Below are 16,188 nucleotides of genomic sequence, written 5' to 3'. Positions count from 1 at the left end.
CTGTATTATACGCCCACAGGGAGTAATGATGGTGCCTGTAACTGTATTTAGATATAGCCTATTTAAAATTTGATAAGATTTACAGAGACAGGATTTACAGAGTATAATGGCTGTGACTGGAGAAAATTGAGGATGGATCAACAACATTGTAGTTACTCCACAATACTAACCTAATTGACAGAGTGAAAAGAAGGAAGCCTGTACATAATAAAAATATTCCAAAACATGATTCCTGTTTGCATCAAGGCACTAAAGAAAAACTCCTAAATATGTTGCAAAGAAATTAACTTTATGTCTTGATTACAAAGTGTTATGTTTGGGGCAAATCCAACACAACACATCACTGAGTACCACGCTTCATATTTTCAAGCACGGTGGTGGCTGCATTATGTTATGGGTATGCTTGTCATCGGCAAGAACTTGGGAGTTTTCAGGGATAAAACTGTATGGAGCTAAGCACAGGCAAAATCCTAAAGGAAAACCTGGTTCAGCCTGCTTTTCACCAGACACTGGGAGATCATTTCACCTTTCAGCAGGACAGTAACCTAAAACACAAGGCCAAATATACACTGGCGTTGCATACCAAGAAGACAGTGAATGTTCCTGAGTGGCAGAGTTACAGTTTTGACTTAAATCTACTTGAAAATCAATGGCAAGACCAGAAAAAGATTGTCTAGCAATGATCAACAATCAATTTGACAGAGCTTGAAGAATTATGAAAAGAATAATGGGCAAATGTTGCACAATTCAGGTGTAGAAGTGATTTACCCAGTGACTTACCCAGAAATACTCACCGCTGTATTCGTTGCCTCATTCACAAGAATAGACCCAATAGGCACTGTATTTACTGTGTTTGTTTTCGAACTGTATGTACACTGAATATGCCCAACTTTAGGAACACCTTCCTAATTTTGAGTTGCCCTTTTGCCCCGAGTCCAGCCTCAATTCGTCGGGGAATGGACTCCATAAGGTATCGTAGGCATTTCACAGGGATGCTGGCCCATGTTGACTCCAATGCTTCCCACATTTTTGTCAAGTTGGCTGGCTGTCCTATGGGTGGTGGACCATTCTTGATACACACGGGAACCTGTTGAGTGTGAAAAACCCTGCAGCAATGCAGTTCGTGACACAAATCGCCTGACACCTACTACCATACCCCATTCAAAGGCACTGAAAACGTTTGTCTTGCCCATTCACCCTCTGATTGGCACACATACACAATCCATGTCTCAATTGTCTCAAGGCTTAAGAATCCTTCTTTAACCTGTCTGCTCCCCTTCATCTACTTTGATTGAAGTGGATTTAATAAGTTACATCAATAAGGGATCATAGCTTTCACCTGGATTCACCTGGTCAGTCTATCTATGTCATGGAACGAGCAGGTGTCCTTAATTAATGTTTTGTATACTCAGTGTATATTGGTGCATAATTTCTTAAACAACCTGACGGAAAATGTAAAAGATATTTAGCTACAAATTCACACAGTGGTAATTGAATTATAATGGAGGTATTGCTGTGCTCGTGCTTCTCCTTTTCTTTAAAAACATAATGTCTGCATAGAGAGATGTAGTTCTCTCTCTATCTTTTCCCCCCTCTGTTTCGTGAGTCCTAAGTTAGTCGTTTATCTGTCTGCCTGTCTTTCTCTCCTTTGGCTCCTCGTATCAAGTGTGGTTTTATGTTTGTCATTAGGTTATTATAGCCCCATTACTCTGTCTTGCCCTTTCCACGTAGTCTGACACATTTAGGATCTTGTAAGGTAGTGGACTCTACGGTCTTGTCAGGGGTACGGAGCATGAGGAGTCAGATGGAATTCACGTGCAAAAAGGTGGTATTCAGTTACAGGTGCAGAAGGTGAGCTGGAATCATGGATATTGATATTCATGAACACTTGACTGGCAAAAATAACAAACAAGTAACATAAATGTAACAGCCAATTCACAGAAGCGAAAGGCTTCTAAGGCAGAGCGCCTAAATCTTTGACAAAGTGCTAGTAACACACCTGACAAAATGTCACTCCAGCCAAAGCTCTCCTAAAAATGAGCAACTTGAAAAGGAAAACAGCCCAACCCCTGACACTGGTATAATCCAAAATGCACCTTAACAGGTATTTCATTAATTAACACAAATGATTTCCTTCACAATCAATAATATCATATCAATGGCCAATACATAATACATTTCAACACCTCAGAATGTCATATCACAAACATTTAACAAATAAAGATACAGTTTTAGGAAAACACCACTCAACATAGAACATTCTAATTACTGCTCTTCAGTCCACAAACAACTTGCGGTGGTGAGTACGGGTCTCCCTTACGAAAAAGATTGCAGTAAAAAGTGCAATAACTGCAGTCGACTGGTATTTTGGACGTAGTAATTGCAGAATAACTGCTTACTTGCAAGCCCTTGACCAACAATGCAGTTTTAAGAAAAATAAGTGTTAACTTAACTAAAGTCAAAAATAAAAGAGCAAAAATAACAATAATGAGGCTATATACACGGGATACAGGTACCGAGTCAATGTGCAGGGGTACAGGTTAGTTGAGGTAATTAAGGTAATATGTACAGTACCAGTCAAAAGTTTGGACAGACTTACTAATTCCAGGGTTTTCTTTCTTTTTTATATTTTCTACATTGTAGAATAATAGAGAAGACATCACAACTATGAAAGAACACATGTAATCTTGTAGTAACCAAAAAGTATATATTTTATGTTTCAGATTCTTCAAATTAGCCACCCTTTGCCTTGATAACAGCTTTCCTCAAGATGCCATGAGGAATGTTTTTCCAACAGTCTTGAAGGAGTTCCCTACCTTGGCACAACACAACACAAACACATTAAGAAGGAAAATATTCCACAAATGAACTTTTAACAAGGCACACCTGGTAATTGAAATGCATTCCAGGTGACTACTTCATGATGCTGGTTCAGGGCAAAGGGTAGCTGTGTGTGCAAATAGTCCGGGTAACCATAAGATTAGATGTTCAGGAGTCTTATGGCTTGGGGGTAGAAGCTGTTTAGAAGCCTTTTGGACCTAGACTTGGCTCTCCGGTGCTGCTTGCCCTGCGGTAGCAGAGAGAACAATCTATGACTGGAGTCTTTGGCAATTTTTAGGGCCTTCCTCTGACACCGCCTGGTATAGAGGTCCTGGATGGTCCTGGATGGCAGGAAGCTTGGCCCCAGTGATGTACTGGGCCGTACGCACTAGCACCTTGCAGTCGGAGGCTGAGCAGTTTCCATGCCAAGTGGTGATGCAACCATGCTCTCAATGGTGCAGCTGTAGAACTTTTGAGGATCTGAGGAGACATGCCAAATCTTTTCAGTCTCCTGAGGGGGAATAGGCGTTGCCGTGCCGTCTTTCACAACTGTCTTGGTGTGCTTGGACCATGATAGTTTGTTGGTGATGTGGACACCAAGAAACTTGAAGCTCTCAACCTGCTCCACTACTGCCCTGTCAATGAGAATGGGGCCCTCCTTTTCCTGTAATCCACAATCATTCCTTCTCCTTTTATTTAAAAATATAATGTATGCGTCGAGAGATGTAGTTCTCTGTCTCTCTCTTTTCCTCTCACATTTTTTGCCTGTCACATTCAGTGTCATTATGAGTCCTAATTTAGTCTTTATCCGTCTGCCTGTCTTTCTCTCCTCTGGCTCGTCGAATCAAGCCAAGTAGAGAGGTAAAAGTTGTATTCGGTGCATGTGACAAATTAAAATGGGATTTGATTTGAGTTATACTGCAATCGAACTGCAGTCATACTGCACTCTGACTGCAATCATTTTTCGTAAGGGCTGCGATACAATAAACATTTTAACTTTGAAATATAGCATTTTTGCTAATTCTTCTTGCGTGTTAACTTTTTATAATAACAGTGGAACTAGCCGTAGGAATACGCTTGCGAAACATCAACATTTGCAAGTGTTTTGGCACCAAACAGCAATGGTGTGAAATGTCCAGTGAATGTATATATTTGCTTTGCAATGTGTTATTCAACACATACTGTATAGAAGACTCATTGACCCACATGCATTTTTATTTTTGTAATTTCATTTGAGACTTTTGAACCTGTCTAACCCCTGACCTCTGTCGTTCCACCCCTCAGGTCTGTCGCTCTACACGCATGTGCTGGAAAACTGTGAGGATGAGGCCAGATTTGATGAGGTTTGTAAACTCTTCTATTAGTCCCATTCCATCTTATAGCTTCCAAATAGCTATCAAGCCCTTTCTCTTTCGAGTTTATATTTAATCTCCACCCAGCACAGCCAGAAGAGGACTGGCCACCCCTCATAGCCTGGTTCCTCTCTAGATTTCTTCCACTAGGCTGCCTGCCGGCCAATGATGGAGACAGAAAGAAAGACAGAAAGGTTATATGTTCGATACCCATCTTAACCCTTCATGTCTGAGTGCCTATGTATGTAATGTATCCATCTCCCCCTACCTATTGACTTTTCTAACACAAAAATATCAATCAATCAATCACATTTATTTATAAAACCCTTCTTACATCAGCTGATGTCACAAAGTGCTGTTCAGAAACCCAGCCTAAAACCTAAAAAAAAGCAAGCAATGCAGGTGTAGAAGCACAGTGGCTAGGAAGAAAGAGAGAGAGAGAGAGAGAGAGAGAGAGAGAGAGAGATACTTAAATTGACACAGGACACAGGATAAGACTGGAGAAATACTCCAGATATAACAGACTGACCCTAGCCCCCAACACATTAACTACTGCAGCATAAATACCGGAGGCTGAGACAGGATTCAAGCCAATGAGCTTCAGCCCCTTGCATTTGAATGACAGCTTGCAAAAGGCCTGTCCAGCTTTATCCAATGAGGTTGCAGGGCGGGGCCAATGGCTCAGTGGACACATCAAAGAGAGAGAGAGCAATGATGTGGTGCACATATCTGCACATAACCTTTGGCTTGTGAGTGCTACTTTAGAACTACTAGCTAAAAAGTATACAAACGTACCGGAGAATCTCTTTAAGATAAGAGGAAGGAATCTCCTTTGTTGTCCACTCTAATGGGCCACTTGCAACTTCGGTATTTGGTGGAGGTCTATGTGGGGTTGAGATGGCCGTGAGAGGTAGAGGATGGCAGCCATGTATGACATTAAATACTTGGTTATAGTGGGATTACACCAGACAAAGCGAGATCTGAGATTTATCTGGAATATGATAGGGAGAAATTTACATTTACATTGGCCATATAAATGAACAAATGACATTAGCAGGCATTAGATCCCTGCTCTACTCTGAATATGATTATAATAAATTGTAGACCTGTAATGCCTCAGGATCCAGTAGCTTTGGTGGAGGCTGCCTCTGTTTTGCTCTGTAGCTCTTGGATTCATGGACGTTTCTCGGTAGGATTCCTCTTGTCAGGTTGGAAAATCAGCTTTGTAATGCTTTTAGACATGAAGGCTACCAGTGGGAATGGGATGGAGGTAAGGAGGGAAGGCAGGGTAGGAGGAATTGAAAGATGGTGGAGTGTAGTGTGAGAGGGGTCGAGAATGAAATACAGAGAGAGGGGAGACAGAAATATAACGAGGGAAAGACAGAAATATAAAGAGGGAAAGAGAGATAGAAAGAGAGAGATAAAGTGTACCAGACAAAAGACTATGCATTCCCATGGCGTTTACATTAGAGTTTTAATCTCACATAGAAGAGAGCTTGAGAGTTACTACTTGTTGTTTAAGGGCAGAACATGTTCCCTTTGATGGGAGTAGCTTGACTCAGCTACTGAGTGCTGTTTCCTTTGCTCATAGGATCAACGGTTTTATGGGACTTAACCCTTGTGTCGTCTTAACATTCTGTATCCTCCCCTTGTCCTGAGGGTCAAACATGACCCACCTTCGCTAAACCCCTAAAATAAAGCAGCTTAATTGAATTTTAAACCCCAAATCTATTTTGCATGAAGAAACAACCTGTTATTCATCACAAACTTTGTGAATATCTGGGTTTCCCTCTTCACAGTGCAGAAGGACTGCATTTAATCAGTGGACACAACACATTTTTATTACAACACACCTGTCATATTTGTTTTCTTTACTAAAGCAGAGGTTTATTATTATTATTGCTAAAGGTACTGCATAGGTGTAAACACATTTTTTTAGCAAGAGATAGCACTTTATAGCCTAAGAAAGTAGCAGAAATGTGCAGAAAGTAGTTTTGAATGCATTTAACTGAAGGGAAACAATAACAGTCTTGACCTTTTTTTGGCAACATAATGATATATTATTATATACTGTACAATGAGGAATTCAACTACAGAATACTAGTCTTCTCCCATTTTTTGAACCATTGCCCTCACCCACAAGGTGTATAAACAACAACAATAAACAATAATAAAATAAGATAATAGATACATAACAAAAACATAAAACATAACATAAATCAATCAACTCTAATTAGCACATGTAGGACAGTATGCAAGAGTGTGTGCATGGACTTTGCAGATGTATTTCTCACATGTGCAGCACATAGTATTTGTTTTATCCTCCTCTTGCCTGCCCCAGCTTCAGCCTCAGGTGGATCAGGCCAATAGTCTGCTCCAGGAACACCCTTCCATGGTTCCGCTTATCAGGCATCCAGGTAGGGTTGATCTTGTTCCATATCACAAAGGCATTGTATGAGGACACATCAATGATGTTATGGAAGATGACCAGGGGCCAGCGGGCAGTCATCCTCCTGCAGCTGTAAGTTCCAATCACCTTGTCCAGGTTGTCCACGCCTCCTTTGTTGTGGTTGTAGTCCAGGATGATGGCTGGCTTCCTGTCCTCACGATCACTGATCTCAGCCATTCTGTGCAGTGTGCTCAGGAGGACCACATTCTTGTTCCTCTTTGGGAGGTAAGAAACTAGAGTGGTGGTGGGAGTGAAGGAAAACTTTGATGAGAAGGCTTCTCTCCCCCTTATTGTGAGGAGTGCAGGGGGGAGCTCAGGCTTGCTCTTCCTCTTCAGGAGCTGCTGGATGAGTTCAGAAATTGTCACACGTGACAATGTACCCCCTCAGTCCATCTGTCACATCAAGCACAACCAGCATCCCCTGGTTCTTCTCCGGGCCTCCACTCGGTCGGCTTCCCTGTGTAGACTTGCATCTTCCAAGCGTAGCTGGATTGTGCATCACAGGCCACCCATATCTTGATGCAATACTTTGCTGGCTTGCTGGGCATATACTTATCACATTTCATTTCAAGACCCAAGTGCAGACTGTGTTGAATTAACAATGTTTATTACAACAACAGGGGCTGGGAAACAACAGGTCAAGGCAGGCAGGGGTCAGTTATCCAGAGTAGGGGGAAAGGCACCGGACGGCAGGCAGGCTCAGAGTCAGCCAGAGTGGAAGGCAGGCGGGCTCAGAGTCAGGACAGGCAATGGTCAAAACCAGGACTGCGAGAAAAGAGAGATGGGGAAAAGCAGGAGCTGAGAAACAAACGGCTTGTTTACTTGACAAACAAGACAAACTGGAAACAGACAAACAAAGAACACAGGTATAAGTACCCAGGGGATAATGGGGAGAATGGGCGACACCTGGAGGGGGTGGAGACAAACACAAGGAAAGGTAAAACAGATTAGGGTGTGACAATACTGTCGGAAAGAACAGCAACCCTTTGACAAAAGAGATTACTATCAGTAATTAGTATCAGTGTCACAGAAAACAATCACATAAATCAATGATATTACAGCAATACATAATAAACAGTAAAAATCACTTACATTACAGATATGAAAGTAAAAATGTATCTCTGAATGGAACCAGTTGCTCATCCACTGTTACTTCAGGCCCAGGGTTGTAGAGGTATGGCAGACGCTCCACCCGCTACTCTCAGTCCTCTCTCCAGTTTGTCTCTCACATATCTTGCAGGTCTTTTTTTATTTTATTTCACCTTTATTTAACCAGGTAACTGCAACCTGGCCAAGATAAAGCAAAGCAGTGCGACAAAAACAAAAACACAGAGTTACACATGGGATAAACAAACGTACAGTCTATAACACAGTAGAAATGTATATGTACAGTGTGTCACGTTCGTTGAAAGGTGGATTGGACCAAGGTACAGCGTGGTAGGCGTACATTTTTCCTTTATTTTAAATGACACTGAAAAACCAACAAAATACAAAAACGAACGTAAAGCTACATGCAGTGCAGAAAGCAACTACACACAAACATAGTCAAGATCCCACAAACTAAAGGTGGAAAAAAAGGCTGCCTAAGTATGATCCCCAATCAGAGACAACTATAGACAGCTGCTTCTGATTGGGAACCATACCCGGCCAACAAAGAAATAGAAAAACTAGAATGCCCACCCAAATCACACCCTGACCTAACCAAATAGAGAAATAAAAAGGCTCTCTAAGGTCAGTGAATGACAGTGCGCAAATGTAGTAAGATTAGGGAGGTAAGGCAATAAATAGGCCATATAGGCGAAATAATTACAATTTACCATTAAGTAGAGATACTGGGGTGCAAAAGAGCAAAAAAAAAGTAACAATATGAGGATGAGGTAGTTGGGTGGGCTATTTACAGATGTCCTGTGTACAGGTGTAGTGATCGGTGAGCTGCTCTGACAGCTGATGCTAAAAGTTAGTGAGAGAGATATAAGTCTCCAGCTTCAGTGATGTTTGCAATTCGTTCCAATCATTGGCAGCAGAGAACTGTAAGGAAAGGCGGCCAAAGGAAGTGTTGGCTTTGGGGATGACAAGTGAAAAATTCCTTCTGGAGCATGTGCGAAGGGAGGGTGTTGCTATGGTGACAAGTGAGCTAAGTGAGATAAGTGAGATAAGGTGGGGCTTTACCTAGACTTATATACAAAGACTTATAGATGACCTGGAGCCAGTGGGTTTGGCGACAAATATGTAGCGAGGATCAGCCAACAAGAGCATGCAGGTTGCAGTTGTGGGTAGTATATGGGGCTTTGGTGACAAAACGGATGGCACTGTGATAGACTACATCCAATTTGCTGAGTAGAGTTTTGGAGGCTATTTTGTAAGTGACATCGCTGAAGTCAAGGATCGGTAGGATAGTTATTTTTAAGAGGGTATATTTGGCAGAATGAGTGAAGGAGGCTTTGTTGCGAAATAGGAAGCCGATTCTAGATGTCATTTTGGATTGGAGATGCTTAATGTGTGTCTGGAAGGAGAGTTTACAGTCTAACCAGACACCTAGGTATTTGTAGTTGTCCACATTTTCGGATTCATCCAAGTCGGAACCATCCAGAGTAGTGATGCTAGTCAGGCGGGCGGGTGCGCCCAGCAATTGGTTGAATAGCATGCATTTAGTTTTACTAGCATTTAAAAGCAGTTGGAGGCCACGGAAAGAGTGTTTTATGGCATTGAAGCTCGTTTGGAGGTTTGTTAACCTTTCTAGCGCATGGGGTTCCGAAATATGTAACTTTCACACATTAACAAGTCCAATACAGCAACTGAAAGATAAACATCTTGTTAATCTACCTATCGTGTACGATTAAAAAAATGCTTTACAGCTAAAACACAACATATTAGATGTTAGATCACCGCCAAGCCGAAAAAAACATAGCCATTTTTCCAGCCAAAGATAGGAGTCACAAAAAGCAGAAATATAGATAAAATGAATCACTAACCTTTGATGATCTTCATCAGATGACACTCATAGGACATCATGTTACATAATAGATGTATGTTTTGTTCGATAATGTGCATATTTATATCCAAAAATCTCAGTTTACATTGGCGCCTTACGTGCAGTAATGTTTTGATTCCAAAACATTCTGTGATTTTAGCAGAAATACTAATTGATAAAAGATACTAGTGTTATTCACAGAATAAAAGACAGACTTCTCCTTAATGCAACCGCTGTGTCAGATTTAAAAAAAACTTTACGGAAAAAGCATAATCTGAGAACGGCGCTCAGAACCCAAAACAGCCAGAGAAATAGCCGCCATTTTGGAATCAACAAAGTTAGAATCAACACCATAAATATTCACTTACCTTTGATGATCTTCATCAGAAGGCACTCACAGGAATCCCAGTTCGACAATAAATTACTGATTTGTTCCATAAAGTACCATCATTTATGTCCAAATTGTAACATCTTCATGAGGCGTGAGCATTTCATCCAGACAAAAACTCGAAAAGTTCCCTTACAGTCCTTTATAAACATGTCAAACTATGTATGGAATCAATCGTTAGGATGTTTTTAATATAAAACATAAAAAATGTTCCAACCGGAAAATTCCTTTGTCTTCAGAAAAGGCACTGGAATGAGAGGTAACTCTGTCGGTAGCGTGTGTCATGAGACCGAGGCACTATGCCAGGCCACTGACTCAAACAGGTCTCATGAGCCCCTTCTTTATAGTAGAATCCTAATTCAACTTTCAAAAGACAGTTGACATCTAGTGGAAGCCGTAGGAAGTGCAACCTCATCCATATCTCAATGTGTACTCGGTAGGCAAAGTTTTGAAAAACTACAAACCTCAGATGTCCCACTTCCTGGTTGTATTTTTCTCAGGTTTTCGCCTGCCATATGAGTTTTGTTATACTCACAGACATCATTCAAACAGTTTTGGAAACTTCAGAGTATTTTCTATCCAATACTAATAATAATATGCATATATTAGCATCTGGGACAGAGTAGGAGGCAGTTCACTCTGGGCATGCTATTCATCCAAAAGTGAAAATGCTGCCACCTATCCCAAAAAGGTTTTAACCCAGTGTCCAAAGAACGGCCAGATGTATACAGAATGGTGTCGTCTGCGTAGAGGTGGATCAGAGAATCACCAGCAGCAAGGGCGACATTGATGTATACAGAGAAAAGAGTCGGCCTGAGAATTGAACACTGTGGCACCCCCATAGAGCCTGCCAGAGGTCCGGACAACAGGCCCTTCAATTTGACACACTGAACTCAGAGAAGTAGTCGGTGAACCAGGCGAGGCAGTCATTTGAGAAACAAAGGCTATTGAGTCTGCCGATAAGAATAGGATGATTGACAGAGTGGAAAGCTTTGGCCAGGTCGATGTAGACGGCTGCACAGTACTGTCTTTTATCGATGGCGGTTTATTGATGCCGTTTAGGACCTTGAGCGTGGCTAAGGTTCCCCCATGACCAGCTCAGAAACCAGATTACATAGTGGGTTTAGAAATGGTCGGTGATCTGTTTGTTGACTTGGCTTTCGAAGATTTTAGAAATGCAGGGCAGGATGGATATAGGTATATAACAGTTTGGGTCTAGAGTGTCTCCCCCTTTGAAGAGGGGATGACCGTGACAGCTTTCCAATCTTTGGGGATCTCAAACGATACGAAAGCGAGGTTGAACAGGCTAGCAATTTCAGCGGATAATTTTAGAACGAGAGTGTCCAGATTGTCTAGCCCAGCTGATTTGTAGGGATCCAGATTTTGCAGATCTTTCAGTACATCAGCTGTCTGGATTTGGTGAAGGAGAAGCGGGGGGGGCTTTGGGCAAGTTTCTGCGTCCCCGAGGTGGAAAGCATGGCCAGCCGTAGAAAAATGCTTACTGAAATGATCGATTATCGTAGATTTATCGGTGGTACAGTGTTTCCTAGCCTCAGTACAGTGGGCAGCTGGGAGGAGGTGCTCTTTTTCTCCATGGACTTTACGTGCACTCATGGCTTCAGCAAAGAGAGAACTGGGGAGACTGTCATCTGCAGCACCTTTATAGCCTCTGACTGCATTCCCCATTAGTAAATAATGCTTTCAAGAAATGTTTATTTTGTCTGAAATGTTGTATATTTTTTCTGTGAACTTTTTCTGTCATGTTTGGGGTCATGGAGAGGAGACGCTGCACATGCACAAGAAAGTTTTAGTTTTGTCTGAGTTCAATCAGTAGCACATATATTCTCAATTTCTCATTGTGTGTGTGTGTGTCTTTGTAGTTTTTGTGGTGTGTAAATTATTTTATAACTGCCAGGTCAAAAATGACCCGAAGACAATCTTTGTACCCTGGTGGTGTACAGCTTTCATGGAAATATAAACAAAGGTGATGTTTCACTCTTTTTTATTGTTGGGGCCACTCTAGGAAAAGCAATCAAATTTAAAGTTGAAAAAAGATCATTTAGGGGGTTTTCGCTGCTGTCATTTTTGACCCTTAAGACAACACAAGGGATACTTGGGGATTTTGGCAATGGTACACTCTATCTACTTCCCCAGAGAAGTACACACACACACACACACACACACACACACACACACATACTACTTTTCTGAGCTTTCCTTGAGCCCTCACTAACAGTAGCTGGTACAGTTACTGTAGGAGAAATTATCTGATCAGACAGAGCCTTATCCTACTCTCCCTGCCCTGTCTTTATGTATCCAAACCATTAAACGATGAAGAGGTCATTATGTCAACTCAACATCAATAGATTGTCCAGTCTGGCCCCAGGCAGCCTAGGGCATAGAGCAAAGCCTCAACAGTGTGAGTATGTGGGTGTTTTATCTTAAAAGTTGACCCAAAAAGCTTTGGATGTGATAGCAGTTTAATTTTCATCATCCTAATCATCGTCCTCCTCATCATCTTCTTTATAAAACTCACTGTATAACCCAGCCCAGGATCTCTAGCAGAGCACCGCACCATTAGCATAAAGATAGGAGGCCTGTTTCTTCATGCATGGCCTGGAACATGCCTTTGATATTCTACTGGATGCTGAATCTGTATTCATAATTCAACGCAGCTGGGTTTGAGGGTTAGCTTTTAGCTGCATTAAATTGGGGCCTCCCACTCAAATCAAAATAATCAAATCAAAGTTTATTGATCTCGTACACAGATTTGCTCCAAAAGTGCAGCAATATCTAACAATACAACAAACAAAAAGTAAAACTAATGTCAAAAAATATCAGAACGAGCAATGTCAGAGTCCGGAATATAAATATATAGTGGGGCAAAAAAAGTATTTAGTCAGCCACCAATTGTGGAAGTTCTCCCACTTAAAAATATGAGAGAGGCCTGCAATTTTCATCATAGGTACACTTCAACTATGACAGACAAAATGAGAAAAAAAATCCAGAAAATCACATTGTAGGATTTTTAATGAATTTATTTGCAAATTATGGTGGAAAATAAGTATTTGGTCAAAAACAAAAGTTTATCTCAATACTTTGTTATCTAACCTTTGTTGGGAATGACAGAGGTAAAACGTTTTCTGTAAGTCTTCACAAGGTTTTCACACACTGTTGCTGGTATTTTGGCCCATTCCTCCATGCAGATCTCCTCTAGAGCAGTAATGTTTTGGGGCTGTTGCTGGGCAACACGGACTTTCAACTCCCTCCAAATATTTTCTATGGGGTTGAGATCTGGAGACTGGCTAGGCCACTCCAGGACCTTGAAATGCTTCTTACGAAGCCACTCCTTCATTGCCCGGGCGGTGTGTTTGGGATCATTGTCAATGCCCTTGCTGATGGAAGGAGGTTTTCACTCAAAATCTCACGATACATGTCCCCATTCATTCTTTCCTTTACACGGATCAGTCGTCCTGGTCCCTTTTTAGAAAAACAACCACAAAGCATGATGTTTCCACCCCCATGCTTCACAGTAGGTATGGTGTTCTTTGGATGCAACACAGCATTCTTTGTCCTCCAAACACGACGAGTTGAGTTTTTACCAAAAAGTTATATTTTAGTTTCATCTGACCATATGACATTCTACCAATCTTCTTCTGGATCATCCAAATGCTCTCTAGCAAACTTCAGACGGGCCTGGACATGTGACGGCTTAAGCAGGGGGACACGTCTGGCACTGCAGGATTTGAGTCCCTAGCGTGGTAGTGTGTTACTGATGGTAGGCTTTGTTACTTTGGTCCCAGCTCTCTGCAGGTCATTCACTAGGTCCCCCCGTGTGGTTCTGGGATTTTTTCTTGTTTTTTTTTCTTGTGATCATTTTGACCCCACGGGGTGAGATCTTGCGTGGAGCCCCGGATCGAGGGAGATTATCAGTGGTCTTGAATATCTTCCATTTCCTAATTGCTCCCACAGTTGATTTCTTCAAACCAAGCTGCTTACCAAAGAGCTGCTTACCAGCTCTTTGGTCTTGGCCATAGTGGAGTTTGGAGTGTGACTGTTTGAGGTTGTGGACAGGTGTCTTTTATACTGATAAAAAGTTCAAACAGGTGCCATTAATACAGGTAACGAGTGGAGGACAGAGGAGCCTCTTAAAGAAGAAGTTACAGATCTGTGAGAGCCAGAAATCTTGCTTGTTTGTAGGTGACCAAATTCTTATTTTGCACCATAATTTGCAAATAAATTCATTAAAAATCCTACAATGTGATTTTCTGGATTTTTTTCCCTCATTTTGTCTGTCATAGTTGAAGTGTACATATGATGAAAATTACAGGCCTCTCTCATCTTTTTAAGTGGGAGAACTTGCACAATTGGTGACTGACTAAATACTTTTTTGCCCCACTGTATATATACAGTATATATACCACCATGCAGCCATCTCTTCCAGCTAGAATACTGGTGTGTATTTGGGCCTCTAGTTAATTGCAGTTGGAGTGTTGGGAAGTGATTTGTGCTTTAAAAACAGACAAGTCTGAGGATGCAGATCTAAAAATGAATTCACATAACTCTCTCTGTTACTAAACTTTCTGCCCAATTCAGGCAGAAGAACCTCCATAGAGATATTACATAGGGCATATAGACTGACTTTTTCATGAGAGGCACTCCAAGCAACATGTTAAAAATTTATTGATTTTTTCATGACTTTTTCATTTGCTTACATATTACATATTCTCTTCATTACATAGCATATTGTACCTGTCAGCCAGGCCTACAGTGGTTACACTTAAAGTCCCATCTTACCTCTCACTGAAAGCCTTGTCTTGATTCCTGCCCTCTCCCGCTGTGGTTGACCCCAGTGGCTAGTTGCTGGCCACTGTGAGGTAACTTCCTGAAAGTCCCCGCATCACTTCCCTGATTACCCTGGCCTGTGGTTGAGTTGCAGGAAACGAGGGCACTCATGTGACTGTTTGTTATGACGGGGTTTAATTTAGTGAGTGTTCTCGTTAACTCAGCGCCCCTGCGTCCAGTTCATGGAGAGAACAATATTCCTGTCAGACTAACCAAACCAGAATAACCAAGCTCCAGGAAATATGCTGGTTTGTCATAGGGCTTTGCATCTGTGAGATGTTTACTACAGGCATCTGTAGACTACATAGAGACTGGATTGCTTTTCACTTCCAAAATATTCCTGGCTGGTTGCACACTGTTCTCTAAGGTTGGAGGGCTGCCCTAGAGAGGTATTCTCCAAAATCTCAGCACATTGAAGAAATGGAAGAAGAAATGTATTCCTAGATAATGCTGAAAGCAAGAAATTCCTGCACCTTAGATTCTTATTTTTCCCCACACAGCGTTACTGCAGGCAGTGGTTTCAGGTACTTGTGACTACGAAGTTCCCCATTGCATTTCTCACTGTGGATTATTCATTGCTCTTTTTATTCGTTTTTGTTTAACAAACGCGCACATACACTGACAGACAGTGTCATTTCTGAGGGGAATGTTTTGTCCTCTTTTCTACTGTGCATGCCTACTCCTTTCGTGATGGCGCCGACAGAGATGGTCACCTCACTTCGCGTTCTTAGGAAATGATGCAGTGTTTTTTAAATATATTCTTTCTTACACTGTTATCCCAGGAAATTGGGCTGGCAAAATTCTGGATCATTGCTACTCTAACTTCGGCGACGCACACAAAGCCCTCCCTCATCCTCCTTTCGGCAAATCTGACCACATCTCCATTTTGTTGCTCCCAGCCTATAGACAGAAACTTAAACAGGAAATGCCCGTGTTCAGGTCTGTTCAACGCTGGTCCGACCATTCTGATTCCACGCTTAAAGATTGCTTCGATCACCTGTTCACCCATCACGTTCCACCCATAAGGCCTAAGAGAGCGTTTTTTGGTCATTGACTATAGGAAAGGGCTACTAACAAGGTCTTCCCACTAGCATGTCTGATAGCATTTTCCACCTCCAGTACCAGAAAGGTATAAGGTCGATATCATATATGTTTGATGGTGACACATTGCAATAGTTTCAGCAAATCTCCCCCAAAATTGCTATACCATACAGACAATTATTTGGGTATCTGCAAGTAAGTCATTTTATTGAATCCAAGATGATGTTCCCTCCACAGAACCCCATACAAACCCCAGTCAGGACCCCAGTGGGTAAAATCAGTGGGGAACCCAAGCCATGCCATTAAAAAAGCCACATAGCAA

At 41.7% G+C, this 16,188-nt stretch overlaps 1 protein-coding gene across 6 annotated transcripts in view; it reads left to right on the top strand.

Annotated features, from left to right (window-relative positions):
- Positions 1–16,188, top strand: part of LOC110530908 (otoferlin) — a 165,143-nt gene that overhangs the window by 9,119 nt on the left and 139,836 nt on the right. For all 6 annotated transcript variants that reach the window (XM_090243387.1, XM_090243390.1, XM_036985434.2 and 3 more), the window contains exon 2: positions 4,105–4,163. In XM_090243387.1, the coding sequence (XP_090099513.1) occupies positions 4,105–4,163 (59 nt within the window). The remainder of the gene's footprint in view (positions 1–4,104; positions 4,164–16,188) is intronic.

The sequence above is a fragment of the Oncorhynchus mykiss genome, chromosome 8 (genome assembly GCF_057628025.1).
Source record: "Oncorhynchus mykiss isolate SJ-2025 chromosome 8, ASM5762802v1, whole genome shotgun sequence".
In the NCBI taxonomy this organism is placed as follows: Eukaryota; Metazoa; Chordata; class Actinopteri; order Salmoniformes; family Salmonidae; genus Oncorhynchus; species Oncorhynchus mykiss.
The sequence above is the reverse complement of the archived record's forward strand: the minus strand, read 5'-3'. Positions and strand labels throughout refer to the sequence as shown.